A 21,618-nucleotide genomic window follows, 5' to 3' on the forward strand; every position below is an offset into this window, starting at 1 on the left:
ACACACAGTACAAATGTAGAATAATAATAACAAAGTTTTCAGGGGTTAAATTTTTCAACCAAATTAAAAAATTTATAAACATTTGGAAATATACTTTAAATAATTTTGTCCCACAAAATTTTTAGCTTTTTTAACCTTTAATTCAAAACAAAACCTATCTCAACATCCATTGCACGTATTTGGGTAAATATAACAGTATAATACAAAATGTGACAGATTTATGTCACAAGAACCAATTAGAATAATAGACAAAACATTTTTAAAGAAAAATTTAATACGGAAAATTCTTAAAATCTGTACTTGTAATTTTAAAATCCTAACTACAATTTCTAAATAAGACTTTAAAAAAAATTGTCTTAGAAAGCTTACCTGCATAATTAAACATATCTCCAATCAGCTTCTTTAACCTTAAGGCAATAGGTTTTTCAGTTTCTATCATAAGGATTTCAAGGAATCTCAAACAGGAGGCAAATATAATCTTTATTTTAGAATCATTGGATTCTTGCTGCATTTTGGATTCAATTGTTTGAAAGACCCATGCTTTAAAAAACTGGAGTAAACTAACAGGGCATGATTGGAACAATAAATACAAAATAGTTTGAAATTTCAGTTCAGTGTTAGTGCTGTTAGCATATTGGATGGTTGGATACACAGATCCGAACTGATTTACAGAGGATGAATTGTCACCTACACTGTAAAATAAAACAAATGAAACAAAAAATTAGAAATAAATATAGTGGATGAAATATGACAAATAAATAAAATAAAAATTCTTAAAAATTAATTAGAGAGAGAACCATCAAATTTTATATATTTATTTTAAATAATTTTTAAATTGTGTGATGCTTTTAGCACACTACATATTAAATATTTGGATTATTTACAATGAATTATCTGCTTCAGAGACTTTTTTTCAAAAGAATAAATTGGGGGTAAACTAGTTTATTTTACATGAAAGTAATCATATTATTAGAGAAATTTCATGGTCAATATACTTAATGCTGTTAGATTTATATCCTGCATCATAATTATATCTTAGATTTGATGATGTGCATACGTGAATCAGAAGACATAATCAGGAGTCTTTCTTATACTGTGTTTTTTTTTTATATCGACCGCCAAGCACTAAAGAAGGAGCTGTTAGAATTTTTAATGAAATGTTATAATTCTCGATGAAATAGTGTGTTGCTAAAGTCTCAATGGAAAATTAATTTAAAAATAACCATATAAACTAGAATGGTGCGTATTTGGAGTTTAATAAACAATAGGATATGGCAGTTACAATAGAGTATGATATAAAAAAGTAAAAAATAACAAATTTTTATTAATTTTTGACAATCAGTATATGATAAGAAAATGGGGAAAGAAACAAATACCACTTGAAGGACAGTTGTTTTTATTAATTTACTTTTTAAACACAAAGATTTAAACAAAAATGTAATTCTTACTTATCCACATGAAACTGAAACTCATGAAGAATATATACGAATGGAAATATCTGTTTTTTAAAACATGCCATCACACAATTTTGTCTGTAATCTACTGATGTTGGTAACAGATTAATAACAGGAATTTGTAGATCTGGCAATATGTCTCGCAAGGATTTAATACCATCTTTGCATAGTTCTAGAGTTTTCTAAAGATTTAATAAAAACATATATCAGTTAGAAGCACAAAGAAAAAATATCCACACAAAAAAAAATTGCTGTAAGTAATTTTTCACAAAATTATCAAAAAAAATTCAAAACTATTAACTTTTTATCTATTAATTTACTTATGTATCAAACATGTACTTGTACACCTACATCTGCATTTACATTAATATTTTTGATCATAATTTGCTGAAAATTATAGTACCTTGGAACAGCATATTTTTTTTTAATCTTCTACAAAAGCATCAAGTTCTTGATGTAAAGTATAATTTCCAAAATAATTTTAATAAAAACTTAAATAGGAGAAAACAAATCATAAAAGATTATTTTTTAAAAAATTTACAATTGAATATGTCTCTAAATAAATAGTACATGAACTTACTGTATTCATTTGAGTGGTAGAAAGATTTTTACAGTAAACAAATTCAAAAACTTTAAGGATGGCCTCTCTAGGATCATCATATTTAAGTAATAGTTGGGCACACAAAGATGAAGCATTATAAAAATCAGATACAGAGACACCTGAAACCAATGAAAAAAAAAGTTATTATGCATACAACAAGACTCAGAGTTTAAGAAACTGAGTTCAATGAGAACTAATAACAAAAGTAAACGAAGCAACTTGTTGCGTCATAATAATTCATGTTGAAAAAGGCTAACATATAACTTATATCTATAAAAATATTTTGACAAAGTCCAATAAACTTACTGATCTATTGCTCTGAACATATCTCTCAAAAACTTCAGAAATTATTAAAACATAATCAGAGTATATAGTCAGATTTTTCAACAAAAAAAAGCACCTTTCAAGTACTTTTTAAGCACTCAAAAAATATTTTTAATCCCTTTTGAAAAAAAAAAAATCATAGTTAGGACTGTGCAGTAATAAAAATAATTTTTTTCTATCGTTTAAACTTCTTAATTTATAAACATAAAATCAATAAAATTCAAAAACATTTTAAAAAACTTTACATAATCATGATTAAATAACTAGGTTCTGATAAATATTGCAGAGAAATTGCAAAAATCATGCATTCTTTGTAATTTAGAACAACAATCAACACGGCAAAAAAAATCTCTTTTTAAAAGATAGGAAATTAGAAATTTTTACAAAGCCCGAATAAAAAGAAGCCCTTTAAAGGCTTTTAAAAAACGTAAATCAAAAATAAGCACCTTTTAAAAATGCTAGGTACTCTAATAATGATGAACTTAAGGCAAAGCAAAAAACATAGTTGAAGTGTCAGTAGAAATAATATGTTTAGTAACATTTCAGAAATCATTATTGTCCGATTTGTTACTAAATGTTAAGTTGTTTAGTAACATTCTAAAAGATCAATTTCAAAATGTATAAATTTATCTTATTTACCTTTTCACTAAAGCATTTAAAGAAAAAATGGGGAATAATTTTGTTTTATTTATTATTAACACTAACAAATTGTTCTAAAACTTAAAAAATATGAGTATACAATTTTGTCAAGCTAAAACACTAAACAATAATTTAAAACATATATACATCTGCAAAAAAAAAAAAAGTACTGGAATACTTGATACTATACTGTGGGAAAAATGCTTTAAAACAAATGCTGCTTTACCTGCCTTAATATATATATATATTCTCCCATGACAATGATTCTCCCATGACCCATATTCTCCCATGTTTTCTCTTAAGTCGTAAAGAAAGCAAAGATATACTTATTGCTAATATTAACTTGCAACCAATAACAAATTTTAAAAAAAATAAAATAAATTTTTTTCATTACATTTCTACAAGTAGACAAATTAGTTATCTGTTTACGGCTGGATCTCATCAATTAATAAAATTCCCAAATTTTGAAGCAATTACTCAAATAACTTAACTGTAAAAATATTGTTTAACAGAAGCATAACAATTTAACACCTATTCAGTTTAGCCACAAACACTCAGAAAAAAAATTCTTTGAATTTTACAAACTGAGATTTTATTAAATTTCCTTATAATATTATTACATTATTGTAACATTATACACATTATTCTGATGCATAAAATAAATTAAAACACTTATATTTGTTAATTATATTACTTAAATTAAGTTGACAAACAAATTTTAAAAAAAGTACTTGTCTCATATTTTTGTAAAAACATTACAATTTGATTTACATTAATTCATTTCCCCAGACTTTCTGAGTACTTTATTCAAATTCCTCGATTTTTCCAGATTTATAGAATTCCCTTTTCTTTAACCATCCTGCTCTTAGAAATAACATAAGACATATTCAGATATCCTCTAAATTTACTTTTTAGGAATTTTTTTAACCACCTCAATCGAATAATAACAATTAATAAAACATTTAATGAAACCCATTTTCCTTCTTCTAAAGGTAAAATAAATCTTTAATAAGGATAAATATTTTGAAATTACCTAAAGATTTATCTTTATCTAAAATCATATGAAGGTGCATCAAAGCAAAGACCACTCCTGAATGGGAAAAATTTTTACACTGAGAAAAGGCAGCAATATCAAGTCTAAATCTCCAATCATCCATGATACTTTCGCCATGAGAAGTTTTGGTATACAATGGCTAAGAAGAAAAAATGATCAGGTAAGTTAATAAAAAGAAAAGTAATTGTTTCTATAAATTTAAAAAAATGAACTATTAACACCTACTTCTACATAAATTTCTATTCCTCGATTACGCATAGCTCTTGAGATCTCACCATTTTGTGGGTTCATAGTCAAAAATATCCTTAAAAAATACACAATAGATTTTAATAATAAGATTGACAAATCAACAAATCTAAATATAAGGAATAATGTTTTTGGAGCAAAAAAGGTTGCATAATTTTTACTTTTGTGAAACAAAATAAGATAGTAAAAAGACCTTAAAACGACAACTTATTATAACATTTTATTTCTGTAAGTATTATTCCATTCAATATTTATTTAAATTAATATTGAATGATACTTATAAATTGACTTAATTTTATTCTTTAGAGTTTCATTTTTATTGTTCACATTAAGAATACACTTTAATACTTAGAGATTTATTTTTAAAGTGGATTATTAATTTCATGTAAAATCAATTAATTTAATTATTTATTTCACTATTTTTTTTCTCAACCACACATTAAATATTTTTAGAAAGATAAAGAAGTTACAGTTTTAACATAAGGTTTACTGAGCTGACTATAAAAGTCACCTCTTATTTTATTTTAACTGCTTTTATTGATAACAGAGCTTTTTCGAACATATTTGAATATATTAGATTTCATGTAAAAAAGCTTATAATAAAGGCTTCAAATACATAATCCAATATAATATTGAACCACCGTTTCCCAAGCTTGAGTTTAAAACATTCCTTTAAGTCTAGAAGAATACTTTAAGATTTTTTACATTTGTATGTAAATATGTTTTGATTAATTAATAAGAATAGTTTAAACAATCAATAAATAAAACTACTTATTAAATAATTGCTTAAAGAATTAAAAATTTAAAAACGCCTAACAATTAATACCTGAAATCAGGATGTGGTTTGATAATACGAAGTTCTCCTTGCAGACTTCCCTGCTCCGAAAGAGACAGAACTCCATTTGGTTCTAGCAAACCATTTAACCGATCCAATACAGAAGGGCTACGTAAGTAAAAGACTTATTAAAATAGAAACATATTTAATTATTAACAATTTATAATCCATAAACAATATACTAATTACAAGTCTTAAAACCTTTGAGGTTAAAAGAATTTTATAAAATAATTCAAGAAATCAATTTCATTCCTTTAGGTATGAGTTGTATCAATTATGTTTAAATTCAAATTTCTTATTTCTATAGTTTCTGTTTCATAACCCTACATACCTGAAACATACATTAAATGTGGGTAATAAATGTCATGCTACAGGAGATACATGATTGAGACATTGAGAGATAAGGGTCCTGAAACTTGGAAAAATTCAGGAGACCTTGAATTAATTAATAAAAGCCCATGGATTTGCATGTATTACATTAGTTAATAAATCAATCTCATATTTACCTAAAACAATATATCTCATTACATTAACAATTATTTTAAAATACAGTTATGAATGTTAACAAACAAATTAAGCATAATTTACAACACATGAAAGTTTAAAATACATTTAAAAAGTGTTTTGATTAAGTAAGTAATATTTCCCCAAAACATATTCACCAAGAGCAAAACATGTTTAAAATAGACATACGTAACTAGCAGCCACAGTCTTTCTAAAGTAGAAAAAACTGCATAACGTCATAAGAAATTTAATTGTTTTTCAAACTAATTTTAAAAAACTTTAAAATGAAAATTTTTCTTAAACTAACACACATTCAAAATAAATGTAGATACACATTCAGAAAGTATTAGGCTTGCTTGCTATAATTCAATTTTACTAAAATTCGTAGTATTTAATTTTTTTTACTTAAATTTTCTTTTTGAGACAATATGATATTTTGCTCTTCGTATACTAAGAAATTATTAAGTTATTATAAACTGTTATAAAAATTAAGTTTATTGCAGCCACTGAAAACCATTTTATTCTATCCAAAAATGTTGTGTACCATAAGTTCATGTAAATACATTCATAAATGGCACTTCTTTTTTTAAATTGTATCATTTAAATTTTAACCCTCTGAATATATTAGTCCCAATTATTTTGAACTTGGACTCCTTGTTGGAATAAAAACCAGTTTCTCCCTTTCTAATCAATTGGGGAAATAATGTGCTGCAGGAAAATATCTCGGTCATTTTTGCTATATAGTTACACAAGGTTTGGAGATAGAAAGCCTTGTAATAATTAAAAATAATAAAATAATAATAAATAAATTATATGTATATATATAAAGCATAATAAATAAATACAAAAAGGACAAAAAGAAAAGAAAAATGAAGAAAAGTAAGAAAAACAATAAGTTTTATTTACTGTGCATAAGCTGCAAGTGAATAGAACTCATAAAAAAAGGTTCAAAATGTAGAGAAACATGGAAAAATTACAGAACAATGAAAAAAGAGACAAAGAAAAATAATAAAAATTGACAAAAAAAAAATTCTGAAAAAAGGAAAAATAATTAATAAAAATCCGGAAAATAAAAGATATAACCTTTTCATCAGCTCACACGATTATATCCGCGAAAAGGAGTGCTTTCTAATATTGTATCAATATAGCCAAAGCAAAATATATCAATAGAATAGTGTGAGGTGCACTCAAATAAAAAATTTACAACAAATAAAATAGAACACATTAAGTAAAAATATCACATCACAACAGAAAATAAAATATAAAGAAAAAACAGAATAAAACATACAACGAAATCTATAAAGCGAGTAGCGAATTCAAATGAACTTACATGAAAGGGAAATTTTTCAAGATTGATTCAAAATATTTTCCTAACAAGACTGCCAGATTACAAAATATGAAAAAAGAAGCGCAAATTGAGGTAAAAGCGTAAATAGAGGGATTTTGTTTTATAGTGTGTTCTTACTGCAGTACTGAAGTACATTTGATTTGTTAGTTACCAAGGATGAGCCCGAAACTGGATGTGCACAAGGTAATATTGTACTGGATAATTTAAAGAATTTGACAAGTAATAATTTTAGAAAATTAACTTTTATTTAAGAAAAAAATAAAATGAAATCGAAAAAGAGAAAGAAACATGTATTGCCTATTTTGCACATAATTTTAGCCATGGATTTGCACATGGTAAAAATTATATAAATTAACAAAGAAGTTTTTGAGTAAATTTATTTACAATAATAAACAATTAAACTCAATGATTTTACATAGAATTTAATTATAGTTGGATATCCATTGTTTTTTTTTTTATCAAATTTTGAAAGAGTTTGTCTGTTTTGGATAAATAAAAATTACTGCATATTCTTTTAAATTTATTCATTTGATTAAAAATGGTATTTAGATAGATGCTATTAGAAACATTAGAATTCCAAGTAATTAGTTTATTTATATTAAAATCATTTCTTTTATCATATAAATTAACAAGCAGATATTTTCTTCTTTTATAATACCCAAATCCCAAAAATTTTAATTAATATTATCATCATGAATACGAAGCAAGATTAATTCCTCGGGATAAATATTACTTAATAAAATAGTATAAACTTGAAAATTAAAGATAATTAAATCATCAATAAATTTAATATTAAGAGTATAATTTTCTTCATAACGATGCAAAAATAAGTTAGCTAAGAGAGATGAAATTAGCTGTAATTTTTCCATGTTTTCTCTACATTTAAGAATTGCTGAGCACCTGCCAAAAGTTTTTTTTTTTTTCATACAAAAATTACAATGCACCAACTATTCTTATAGATTATTCATTAATTTACTTCTGTAATTTAATATTTTGAAATTGAGCTGATAAAACAATGGGAAGATTGCCAGCATCATCTCTCAGATTTTAACATCGACTAGCATGCAATTAAAGAGTATCTTAAACTTGGCAAATAAGAAATCTGGCAGATATTTCTTCTTGTTTTTCGAGTATTACATATTTCTATCTAAAAGTAAATAAAAATAAAAAGCTGATTGTTTCACATTGGCTTTCATAGTCAGTATAAGGTTTAAGCAATGAACAATCTTTTTTATGGGAGTAGTTTAATGAGATTGGATTCATAATACTAACAATCGAAACAAGGATAAAATATTAAATGTGATGGATTCAAACTAAACGTTTCCATTTTAAGTTTTCGAAATTAAACAAATAAAAATAATATTTTTCCATGTGATCGCGGTTCTCCCTTCACGGCTTACAGTATTATATAAGGAAAGAACTTTTTTTGATTTTAGTGGCACAAGATCACAAGGATGTGATTCCAGTACGGTATTCTCGTATTAGTACGTATATGTACTATTTAATACGTACTAACTCGGCGATTGGGGTGTGCGCGAAGTGTTTCGTTCATCTTCAATTTCCTGTTATTTATTTGTAAATATTCAAAACGTGTTCCCGACAATTCGATTTTTTAAAAAATGCGGATGATTTTTATAAGGCATAGATAGGCCACAGATGAGATATCCTTTCTTATGACACTAATTTTGTGATTTACGACTGTGGATACGCACCGAAATTTAGATCCGAAAATGCAAACTACAAATCACGTAATTTCACATCACCATAAAAAAAAAATAATAATAATAATTAATCGCGTAAATTTTGCGTTTACCAAATCACAAAGGCCTAGATTAAATATCAACTGTTATTTTTGCAAAAATAAATAAATAAAAAATTTAACGATTATTTCGTTCAATGTTTTTTTTTTTAATTTTTTATTTAATTATTTTTTTTTTAAGTGGCCATGTTTTTACCATGACGAGCAATTGATAAAACAAGCCATTGTGTAAATTTTGCGGCAGCTAAATTATGATCCATCATGGTGATAATTGTGGTGGGTGGGAACGAAATAAGAAGGAAATAAATTTTGATTTCAATTATGTAACTTAGCCAAATCAAAAGTTGTAAATCTTGAGGATACACGGCAGTTGTGCGATCTATAAAAACAGGGTACTTCGTATCAAGATATAAAATTGCGTAAATGTTGTGTTTTCTACATCATAATGTCCTATATAATAGATTAATTGTTATTTTTACAGGGAAAAAAAATTAACTAACGAAATAAAGTTTCTATGAGGATACACGGGGTAAGCTACTGACGAGCAATCGATGAAAACACTCCGTTTTGCGTAAATTTTGTGGCAGCTATTTATCATTCATTAAAGTGATAATTGTAAGGAAATAAACTGTGATTTCAACTACGTTACTTAACCAAATCAAGACTTGTAAATCACGTGGATACGCGGCAGTTACTGATGCGCAAACCATTAAAATAGAGCATTTCGTCAAGATATGAAATAGCGTAAATTTTGCGTCCTTGATGTTGTATCCCTTTAAAGCGAATATAAAAAAAAAAATTAGATGAAGTCGTGGTGGCTCAGGAGATAGAGCGTCAAGGGTGCAAGTTGGAAAAAAGGCCAAGACTGAAAATTTTTTGACTGTAATACCTAACATACACAATACCCCCTAGACATATGCAAACTATCTAAGAAAGCTTTACCATAATACATCAAGATTAACTACTGTACAAAAAATATTTATTCATCTGTCTTTTGATAAAATAACAACAGGACATAAGAAAATAGACCAATAACGTAGACCTAAAAAATATTTTTACGGACAGAAAAAAAAAATATTCCGATTTCCGTCTTCGAGTCAGTCTTGTTTCCGTCTTACTTCCGTCCGCTGACATTTTAGAAAGACGGAAATCCGTCCTAGGGACGGAAGACTTGCACCCATGTCGAGCGTTCGCCTTCCAATGAGGTGAATCGGTTCGAATCCAGCGATGGCTTGTCGATACCAATTCCGCACCCGGCTCACACCGATCACAATGCTGACGAAAAATATCTTCAGTGGTAGACAAATCATAGATTTAGAGTACCCTTGCCGTCAGACTAAGAGTGGGAGGCTTTCGTGCTTTTCCTCTCCATGCAACGCAAATGCGGATTAGTTCCATCAAAAAGTCCTCCACGAAGTGAAATCTCTGCCAATACTTGATGCAGGAGTTCCCTTGTTCTCTGGATCGGCTTCAAAATTACAACTGTAAGGAGTTGAACATTAATTGAAAACCTAAAAACGGGTCGGCTGTTCAACAACGGTTATAAAAAATAACATGGGATTACTAAGGTAAGGCTCAGCATGAAGCCCTTGGTTCTTCTATCCCAGGGATAATCAGGCAAAGAGTGTAATGTCCTGATCGAGTGGGGCTAGAAAACTGTATTATAAAAGCCATTTTTATTTTTAAAAAAATTTAGCGTAAAGATTTTAAATTTTAGATTATTTTTCCGAAACGCATTTAAAAAAAATTCGTTTCAAAGAGTTTTTTTTTTAATAACCGTCGTTAAACAATCGATCCAATTTTATGGGTTTACGACTACTAATGTTCAACTCCGTAGCCTTGTAATTCAAGGGAACCTATGGATCGAGTATTGGGAGAAATTTGCCTTCGTGGAGGACTTTTTCAATGGAGCTAACCCGCATTTGCGTTACACGGAGAGGAAGACCACGAGAATCTTCCACGACTAGCCTGAAGGCAAGGGGACTCTAACCCATGATCCGTCTACCACTGAGGATATTTCATGTCAGCACTGTGGTCGGAGCAAGCCGGATGCGGAATTCATATCGACTGGGATTCGAACCCGGTTCGCCTCATTGGAAGGCGAACGCTCTATCCCCTGAGCCATCGCGGCTCGCTTTAAAGAATTTGAAGAAAGTTTCAATAGCTCAGTTTTATTACTTACAACTGAAAATAATAAGTTTGTATTACGCGATTTATAATGCAGGACACAGGGCACTATCGTTTTATTCCTGATCATAAAAAAAATAATAATTTAAAAATAGTCAAAGAAAAAGATTTTTCGTTTAAAACAATTATTTAACAATGTTTACAACAAAAGAGGGGGAGCATTAAGCTAAATAAGTTGCATTTGCTGATGGTGACTAATTTATAATAATAAATCTTTTTTTTTAAACTATATTTTTAATACTTTATTATTAAAAAGCATAACCGAGAACCGTGAATTTCATTTTTAAGTTATTCGAAAAAGAGAAGCTACTAAATAATTTACATACCTGCAGAAATTGGCATCATCTATCAGCAACCAATGGCCTTTGGAGACAGCGTGAACTAAAACACTGTCCACCCATTCAAACTGCCCTCCTGATAACGCATCTTCAGAATCGACTTTTTTAAGAAGCTTTTGCACAGTTTTTTTACACTTCCGCAAAACTGAAGTAAGAAAACGGAAAGAAAGAAAAAAAAGCATTATAGCCTACTTGTAAAAACAATAAGCATTTAAGCTGGTCTCCGTAAATTCTATAAGAGTTATTTAACTTACTTGGATTTGTTTCTTCTAACGGTACTTTTTTGAAGAAATCTATAACATTTACTAGACCAGTCAGAATCCTTTTATAAGATGTTTGGTCATTGGCATTTCCTTCAATTGTGGACAAGAAGTACATATGAGTAAGAATTTCCTTGACCATAATGCAGTTATCTGTTTTGTCTCCATCGTCTCTGAGCATATAAAACGTAAAAGATTCCTGAGCAACTGTATCAAGATCTTGAGCTACGGATTCTATTTTGCGATTGATGTCCACCTAAAACAAAAACAATGAGCATTCATTTTAAGATATAAAAATAATTAAGACGCTATATGGTTAGTTATCACTATATGTTTCTTTTTTTTCTTCTTTTTTTTTTTTTCACAGTCACTTTTTCAATAATTGAAAGATTATAAAGTTAATGATATCAGGGGTCTGTCCAGACATTTTGTGAAAAGTCCGTTTTTGTAAAATTGTGAAAAAATTACTCGTAATTTGTGAATATAAAATAAACGTTAAGTCACATTCTTTCAACCAGGGTCCTGATTTTGTGGATTTGTGAATTGCAGTTGCTGCTACTAAATTAGAGATGCAACATACATATATTTGATATTTTACTGCTGAATGCAGAATATTCATTTCGTACGAATAAAGGAAGAAGCGTCCGCCGAAGACAAAACTTAATTCGTTTACATCTGTCTTTCTTTCCCCCCACCCCCCTGGGAATAATTTATTCGATTAACAAAACAATAATGAAGATAAACAAATTTGTGAAGGGTCCGATTAAAAGAAATTATTTTGTGAAGGGTCCGTTTTTATTAAGATATTTTGTGATGAATCCGTTAACGGACCCAAATTTCTTCTTAACAGACCCCTGGATACAGAGTGAAACATTAATTTTAAAAAATTATTCTTTACAATAACTTCCTCATAATTTATGGATCCTTTTTTTAAAAAAAAAAAACAACCTTTAAAATAACACCCAGATCATTAAAAAACATCTGAATAATAATAAAATAAATAATGCAGGAAAAAGCAGAAGTAAGAAAATGCAGGTTTTTCAAAATTGAAAATAAGATTTTTTTTCTTTAAGTACACAGTTAGGGCACGTTATTGCACAGATGACAAAATATTTAAATCTTGCAAGGATGCTTCTTAGAGAAAGAATCTTGAATCAAGACATCTGTTAAATACTGAATGCCGAACAGAAAACTAATCTTTAAGTTTTCTATTTTATTTACACTCAAAAAAAAGCTTTTAAATTTTTTTTATTAATTTTAAGCCAATTTTACGAAATAAATAAAATAAATTACTCATACTATTCTACAAGTATCATATACAACAAACAAACATAATGGTGGCAAATAGCTGCAACAATGCCCATCAGTGGCAATAGATGATGCAGATAATAGCGGCGGCAAATTACAATAACCGCGCCAACGATAAAACAAAATCCCAAAATATGGATTTAAATGTTCACTTCAAACAATGCTGGGTTTCGCATGCTAAAATTTCACAGGTAACACGAAGTTTTCTTTAAAGCAGCTCCCACAAAGACGTAATTAATGGCCTTAATTTAAGCATCCACCCTCAAGTTCAAACATTTTACACGACTCAGCCCATTGAGCTCTATACTGGGATCAGACCTCTTCCAACAATATGCTAATTAATCCCTCTTTCTACTCTAAACAAGAATTCCTTTAAGGTGCGCATCATTTATTCCTTTTGGAGAACTGCGGCTTTTCTCTGCCGCTTTACACAGATGCTAGCGGCATTCCTTTTGAGATTTTCAATTAAAGAGGGTCCCCCGTTTAGTATGTTTTAACAAGATATACCTATTCAATAAAGGGAACTTGCATAAGTATTTTACAATAAATGGAAGAAAAGTTATTTAGATATGAAATGAAAATCAACCATATATGGTTGATATTGATTTCAGATATCAAGAAAGTTATTCACAAAGCTTACTAAAGTTTATAGGTTAATTGAAGATCTTTACACTTAATTAAAATTACGTTTAAAGCAATTAGTTTTGAGTTAATTGCAGTATCGCTTTTTTCATTTTTTTAAAAATATATGAACTTAGGAAACGAAAAGTTAATATATACAGTGTAAGACATTAAGAGAATTTGCAGACTTGGTCGATTATCTCTAGAACTACTGGACCGATTTTAATGAAATTTGATACGTACATGCATTGATACAATACAAAACAAACAACCATTCAACAATTGTAATACACAAGCATAATCGTAAGGTATGAAACAACGGTTGCAGAATAAACAACAGCAAAAAAAAAATGGGTAATAGGGGGTATAGTCCCCTTTTACAAGATATACAGGCCTTGCAGCGAAATTTCATACTCGAAATAAAGCAGTTCATCATTTTCTGTGGCAGTTGGTCCCACTCGCTCAGCAACGCTGTTTTCATTCCCTGGATGGTTCTCGGAGGAGGGTAGCGAGTTGCAAAGGCCCACCCCACAGCGTCCCGGACATGCTCTATAGGGTTGACGTCTGGAGATCTGGTTGGCCAATTCATCCGCCGAATATCCTCACCCTCTAGAAATTCGTCGACTAGAAGAGCTCTACGTGGCCTCGCGCAATCGTCCATTAAAATAAACCCAGGGCCAACTGCAACCCTGAAGAAGCGAACATAAGGTTCCAAGACCTCACACCAGTCACATTGCCTCTTTTAAAGATATGGAGAGGTGTGCGGCCATCCAACGTGATGCCTGCTCAGCCCATAAAACCTGTTTCGTCTTAATGGTCGGTTTCGCGAACATTGGAGGGTAAGTAGCGGGCTGTCTGTTACGTCTCGCTATAATGGAGAAATGGCGATCTTCTCTGGCCGTCGTGGCTCTTGGACAACCTTGCCCAGGCTTTCTCTCGATGGATCCGGTATCCGGGAACTGTTTCCATAGTTACACACGACGCTGGACGTTAAATTGAACTCTCTACAAATCTGGACCAGAGATTAGCCTGCTTCTGGCCTCCCCACAATTCACCACCTCATTCCATCATCTTAACGTTGGTGGTTATTCATTTTTACTGTTACAATTTGAATTTAACCTATTGCTGCAAAATAACACTAAGAAATTCGCTTAGCGAACGAAATGCGTCTTAACTTAAGCGTACTTAACCTGTTTCTCTACTGGCTCCACCTACACACACGTGTACGCTTACTTATTTGATGTACAAGATTTGCATTTTTGTCTAGAAGCAGTGGCTTTACATTCAGTCCAATACTTTTTCTGAAATTCGATAAAAAATGCAAATTCTCTTATGCAAATTCTATTTATTTACCAGTGTAGTTAAGAATTACGAAAAGTTAATATAATTTCCATAAAAATGAAGTTAATATAATTTTCATAAAAATGAAGTTAATATAATTTTCATAAAAATGAAGTTTGTTTGAGCTTGTTATGTTGTAGCGAGCAACGCCCTCTAGTTAAAAAGAAATTGAAAAGTAGTTGTAGTTTGTCGTTCGAAGCATTCGAACCTATCGTGTGTTCAATGTTTCATTTTGGATTTGAAATTGTTTCGTGATAATAAAATTGTTATTTGTTTATAAGAACCAGCGACCTAGTTATTAGATAGTACAAAGTTAATATAATTTTTATAAAAATTAAGTTCATAAAATAAATAATAGGAATAAGTGACAGGACAATTTTAAAAAATCATATATTTATTCAAAGGTTTTTCTAATCTTTCTTTTTAACTTAAGACTTTAAAAATATAAACACTAATTAAATAACAGAAAAAGAGAAAAAAATAAATAACATGTTGCTTTCAAAAAAAATTTCTCTCGCGCGCATTTTTCTGTCACAATGCGTTCAAAGTTAAAACTAATTTAAATTTTTAGAAGGCTTTCTTAAAGAATTTTAGGTTTTCCCGTAACTTTTATTCCTGCATGCTCCGGCGTAGTAAACTATAACATAACGAAAACATCATGTTTGTTTCATAAACGTTATGGAAAATTAAATTATAAGGCTCCTAGATGATGTAGTACATTCTTTTATTTATACATATATATATATTTTTTAAACAATCTTTTTTAGAGAACTAAAATGAAGAAAAGAGTAAACAAAACTTCCTTGTTGGGAAAAGAAATAAAATAATTCGTTTAGCTTGAGTCATAAAACAAGAGCTAAGGACGTTATTGATTCAAGAAGGTAAGACATATTAGCTTTGCAGTTTCCAGTAGTGATAGGAGCTTTTGGCTTTTAACCCCATTAAGGTACATCGCAGCAAGCGAACCGCACTACCATCGCCGACGGAACGAAGATAGCTATTACGTTTTTATTTTTATTTTATTACGCATGGGAACAGTCTCCAAAAGACTCTCATTCAAAGAACTTTTACGTTTATTTGGAAGAAATCGATTTCTATTTTCTTTTTATCCCCTCTGTTTATCTGAAAGAAAAGTCTCCTTGAAGAATGGTAATCAACGTGATAAGCCGGAAAACGGGAAAAGAAGTCCAGCAATAACGAGTGGTTATTTCGATCGGAGGTATGGCTTTTCGGACAGTCTGCAAGAAGGCACGGTTCAAATAAATAGTTTAAAAGCACAAAAATATATATCCGAATAATTCAATACTGCTTAAACATTCAAATTACATGAATAACTTAGAGTTCGAGGTAAGGCCGGAATGTGCAGGTACTACCTTCTGGTACTGTTTGGGAGCTGTTACGGCGATTCGGAACTTTAAATTGAATATTATTTTTTTATGTTAAAATTTTTTAATTATTTAAAAAATTTTATTAATTTAAATACTTGTTATTTTATTTTAAATATTGTTTGATCATAATTTTCAACTAAATTTTTAAGGAACCTGATTCTGAAACCTTCTTCTGTCTCGAAAATTTAAATTTTTCGCTTTATAAGCCTTAAAAATATAAATTTCCAGTTTCAGATACCTAAAAACGAAACTAAAATGTTTTTGTTCTGTTTTGAGTATTTTAACCTATTTTTTATTTGAATAAATTATATTTTTAAGACATATAAAATTCACTTTCAAAAAGTATTTTTCAAATTTTAAATTTTTTTTTTAGTGTCAGAATTTTCTTACATTTCAGATTTTCCCAGCATTAGAAATGCATTTTCTGTAGAACGTTGATTTTAAGAAAATTTTTTACGCTAGCATAAATTAAAAAGATTATTACTGAATTCTTTGAAGTTTTGTAGGTAAATTTTATATAATATTAACGTTATTTTAAACTAAAAGCAAAGGTCCAAATGTGAATTCCGCTCCTTCTTTTTTTTTTTTTTAGCAAAATTAAAAATATTTTAAAAAACTTTAATGTATTTAACAGATTTCATTATTTTTTTCCCCTTCAAATGTTAAGATTTTAGTTTAAAGCACAGGTAATCGTAATATTAATCCAGAAAAAAATATTTCGAAATTTAGGCATTACATTTTGTTGCAGAGCTGTAAGTGTGACACGAAAAATTCATAGTTTTTCAGCTCAAATTTTCCATCATTTAAAAATTATTATTATTTCAGTAATTCTGCTTCTCAAACATAAAATTATAATTTTCATTTGCACTTTTAAAAAAAAAATCGTCAAAATTAGTCGATACCTTAATACATATATATTTAAAATTAAAAAAAATGACCATATATTTTTATTAATATTTCGAGTCAAAAGTCGGAACATTCTTGGTGTAAATATCCTATCTACAGATTAAACTCTTCATACTATTTAATACAAAACTCATATTGCACGCAGGTTACTTTGAAGGAGAAGAACATGTTCAATTCAGCATAATTTGCAACTCTGAATTAATACTTGAATACATTTAAGGCTGTGGAAGGAAATTAAAACGAACGAGTGAAAGAAGTTACTTTTTCCCCCCCTGTTAAGATCGCAGAATAAGGGGGCATATTACTTTTTCATCAATTTCCTTAATTAATTCCCAGAAGCACTTTTCACGGTGCAACACAATACCTTTAACGGAAGTAGTTTTCTCCAACAAACCACCAACAATTTCCGGGTAAAATATTCTAGAGAAGAATTCGGGGAAAGAAATCATTTCAAAGTAAATGAAGAGGATACACTGCTTCTTTTGATTGTGTTTTTTCAACTATATTGGAAATTTTAAAATAACAGAAAATAAGAATAATTTATTAAATAAATTCGTTATTTTAAATACACAAAAATGAATCTTTTTTTTTTTTAAATTGTACTTATTTAAGCAGCTTTGAGGATAAATATAGGCTAAGTCCACATGTCACAATTGCAATACGTATTTGGCTATTTAAAATTTAATTTATATATATGTGTGTGTTTACTGTTCACCGTTTATTAACAGAAAACCGTTCCACCGTTTATTAACAGAAAACATGAAAAATAATAACCAGAGAAAGCCAAACTATGCAGTTTTTACTAGTTTTGCCCACATCAGGCTGATAGGCAGGGGGAGGGGGTGTTTTGGCAAGCAACAGACGACCGCCTTAGCGTTACTCATTTTTTCCATATAACCTCTTCCTCCCACGTCAAGTTTCACAAACGGCCGTTTCCAGCATTTCTCATTTTTCTACCTCTTCCTCGCACTTCTAGTGAAAAAAACTGGATCAACTCAGGGACCGATAAAGACAAATTCAGACACAAAAGACAAATTCAGACACAAGGCCCACAAAATTTTCCGGGGTCCCTAACAAAATATTTTGAAATTAAATTTTTGAAAAGTAGTCCTAACAATAAAAAGAATCTATTGAACAGCATGATTCAAGAGAAACATTCTAAAAAATTTTGAAAGCAGACAGTTGAAGATTATTTTTCTAAGATAAAGTTTAAACATGTAGTTATTAAAGCAAAATATAAAACAGCAAAACAATGTTGTGTGAAAATAAAAATAGTTTGGAGACCACAAGCAATTGAAATTAGTGATTTTTGCCAAAAGTCACTGATTAGCTGAATTATTTTAAAGAATGTAGCCTTCCATCCATCTACATGCTTTTAGTTCTTGTTGACGCTNTAAGATAAAGTTTACGCATCTAAATATTAAAGCAAAATATAAAATGTTGTGTGAAAATAAAAATAGTTTGGAGACCACAAGCAATTGAAATTAGTGATTTTTGCTAAAAGTCACTGATTAGCTGAATTATTTTAAAGAATGTAGCCTTCCATCCATCAACATGCTTTTAGTTCTTGTTGACGCTAATCATCGTTGCATTTGCTTAAGTCGTTGGAGTAAAAATTGCACCCATTAAAATTCAGCAGTACTTTCGAATTTTATTAGTTTAATGTTTACACGAGTTTGGTTTATCACAATATAAAGAAAATTTGAAATAAAAAATGCCTTTTTTGAGATAAACTGTTTCTTTCAGTATTTTTATTTAAAGTAATATTGTGGACTTTTTACTAATTTTTGAGGCCCCCCCAGAAAGTGCGGGCCCTAGGCCCGTGCCTTTTGGGCCTAGGCGATAATCATCAACTCACTTATAAACGCAAAATGATACGACAACGTGGGTGCGGAATAGAACATTACGCAAAAGATCTAAAAAGAAAACAAAAATCTCTTCCGCAAAAGGCAATCCGATCAGTAAGCAGCTTAATCGCATTTGCGGACTGCAGTCACCTCAAGTCCATTCTCGGATTTTCTCCCTGTATAAACACACACACACACATGCGGTCCAACCAAAACTGCATTTAATCAATAAACTACGATGGCACACATGCAATTTATTCTAAGAAGAGTAGGGTCTTATCTGGCCGTTTCTATGTCAATGAAAGAGCTATGGAATGTGCCCCAAGACCACTGTAAAAATAAAACGAATGGAAGATGGGCTCTTTACCCAAAGATTTATTAAAGACTTCGTGTGGGTAGTTGAGGAGATTTATATCGTTTAAAGACAGGTTTGTTCTTAAATGATTAAGTATAAATAAACGCTCTGGTTTATAAGATTTATTGTAAGAAATATGTAGAAATGAACAGGAAAAAACTTTGGATAAAACATAGCGTATTTTATTATAAAACAAAAGTTTAAAATTATAGAAAATATTTTGGAAAAAAAAAATCCAAAACGTTAGAGGTAAGCAATAATTTAATTTTATAATCGGCGTTGAACAGCATACCCAATTCTGAATTTACGATTGACAATATTCAACTCCGCAGCTTTGTAATTTTGAACTTAACCCAGAAGACATCGGAACAAACCTGGGATTAAGCAAATAAGAACAAATAAGTCTTCGTAGAGAACTTTTTGATGGAATTAACCCGCATTTGCGCTACATGGAAAGAAAAACCACGAAACCCCATAACAGTTAGCCCGACGACAAAAAGATTCTACCACTGAGGATATTTTACGTCAGTGTTGTGAGCTGTGAGCAGAATTCCATTCCTTGAGCCACCATAGCTCAATCATAAGCAATTAATTTTTGATAATTGATAAATTTTAGAAAGATAGAAATTTTTTTAGATGGAATAAGTGAGAATTAAGGCCATCCTATCCAGCCTAAAAAAATGCTATTTGTTGCGTTTTTGTTTGCTTAATTAATTGGCTTCGAATGTATCTAAATTTAAACATTTCAACAAATTGATAACCATGCAAATGGCTCGACTAATTGGCTTTGAATGTATCTAAATTTAAACATTTCAACAAATTGATTACCATGCAAATGGCTCGATTAATTGGCTTCGAATGTATCTAAATTTAAACATTTCAACAAATTGATTATCATGCAAATGGCTCGATCACATACATCACGAACAGAAAGATTTTGAGAATACAATTTTTAGGATGCACTACTGTACCGTGATTTTATCTTCTGTTTTAATGACCATATGATGTTCAAACTTAACCTTTGCTTCCAACTCACTAAACATTCGAGTAGTTCTGTAATGTATGGCACTTCTTGCAGAACATAGAAGGCAGTATTACGGGGTGTGTCATTATTATGTTAATTTGCATTACTACTGAATTCTAAATACTATTTATAATCTAATAAGACTAATTGAATTCTTCTATATCATACCAAGTAAATTAAGCAATTTAAATTATTCGTAAAAATCACATTCTTTTTTGATAAATATACTGCACTAATGTCTGCTTCATGTAGCACAAAAAAAATAAAAATTATCTTAACATAAAAAAAAAAACATCACGACACAAATTAACAATAAACGTATCAACCCAAAGATTATTCCGGTTCTTGATATATCGGTCTTTCGGGCAGCAAAGTAATTTTATTTTATTTTACAGCAGTCGAAGAATTTTTGGGTAAACGATTATCAATGTACAAGTTCGTGGCCTTAAAAATTTTGAACTCAATCTACAACACAAGGAAACTCCTGAATCAACTATTGGGACAAACTAACCTTAATGGACGATTTTCAGACGAACTAACCTGCAGTTGCGTTAAATGGAGATGGAAAATAACGAAAATATTTAACGGTTAACCAGGCGGCAAAAATCTAACCAAGGATCAACCTACCACTGAAGAAATTTTAGGTCAGTATTGTAGTAGATGCAAGCCTGGGTCACTTCATTGGAAGGTGAGCGTTTCATCCCCTGAGCCAACGCGGCTCTCAGAAAAGTAATTTCATAACTGTCGTTGAACAGAAGACCCAATTTTGAGTTTACCACTACCAATGTTCAACTCCGTAGCCTTGCAATTTTGTAACCAATTCAGAAGACAAGATAACTCCTGGATCAAGTATTGGAAGAAATTTGCTTTCGTGGTTGACTTTTTGATGGAATTAACACGCATTTGCGTTACATGGAGAGGAAAACGACGAAAACCCCTCACGGTTAGCCTGACTGTAAGGGGACTCTAATTCATGATCAGCCTACCACTGAGGATATTTTATTTCAGCACTGTGGTCGGTGCAAGCCGGATGCGATGTTCATATCGAACAGACATAGCTGGGATTCGAACCCGGTTCACCTCATTTGAAGGCGAACGCCATCACGGTTCTCACGAAAAGTAATAATAGATAATAAATCTATAGCTGTCATAACCGTTTTGTCCATAAGGCTAGCATTGATAGAGGGAATACATTATCACTCTTTTCACGCCAAATATTTTTCATTAGAACTGTTTAAATTTTTAATGGTTTCTATCAGATATATATATATATATATAA

General features: G+C 30.0%; 1 protein-coding gene across 1 annotated transcript in view; it reads right to left on the reverse strand.

Moving 5' to 3' along the window:
• The window catches only part of LOC107455693 (midasin), a 248,404-nt gene that overhangs the window by 67,601 nt on the left and 159,185 nt on the right, over positions 1-21,618 (reverse strand). Inside the window, exons 42-49 of the mRNA XM_043040480.2 lie at positions 11,544-11,805; positions 11,278-11,434; positions 5,145-5,261; positions 4,298-4,376; positions 4,052-4,211; positions 2,035-2,174; positions 1,449-1,636; positions 370-692 (exon numbers count right to left, since the gene is read on the reverse strand). Of these exons, the coding sequence (XP_042896414.1) occupies positions 370-692; positions 1,449-1,636; positions 2,035-2,174; positions 4,052-4,211; positions 4,298-4,376; positions 5,145-5,261; positions 11,278-11,434; positions 11,544-11,805 (1,426 nt within the window). The remainder of the gene's footprint in view (positions 1-369; positions 693-1,448; positions 1,637-2,034; positions 2,175-4,051; positions 4,212-4,297; positions 4,377-5,144; positions 5,262-11,277; positions 11,435-11,543; positions 11,806-21,618) is intronic.

Source organism: Parasteatoda tepidariorum, chromosome 9 (assembly GCF_043381705.1).
Source record: "Parasteatoda tepidariorum isolate YZ-2023 chromosome 9, CAS_Ptep_4.0, whole genome shotgun sequence".
Classification (NCBI taxonomy): domain Eukaryota; kingdom Metazoa; phylum Arthropoda; class Arachnida; order Araneae; family Theridiidae; genus Parasteatoda; species Parasteatoda tepidariorum.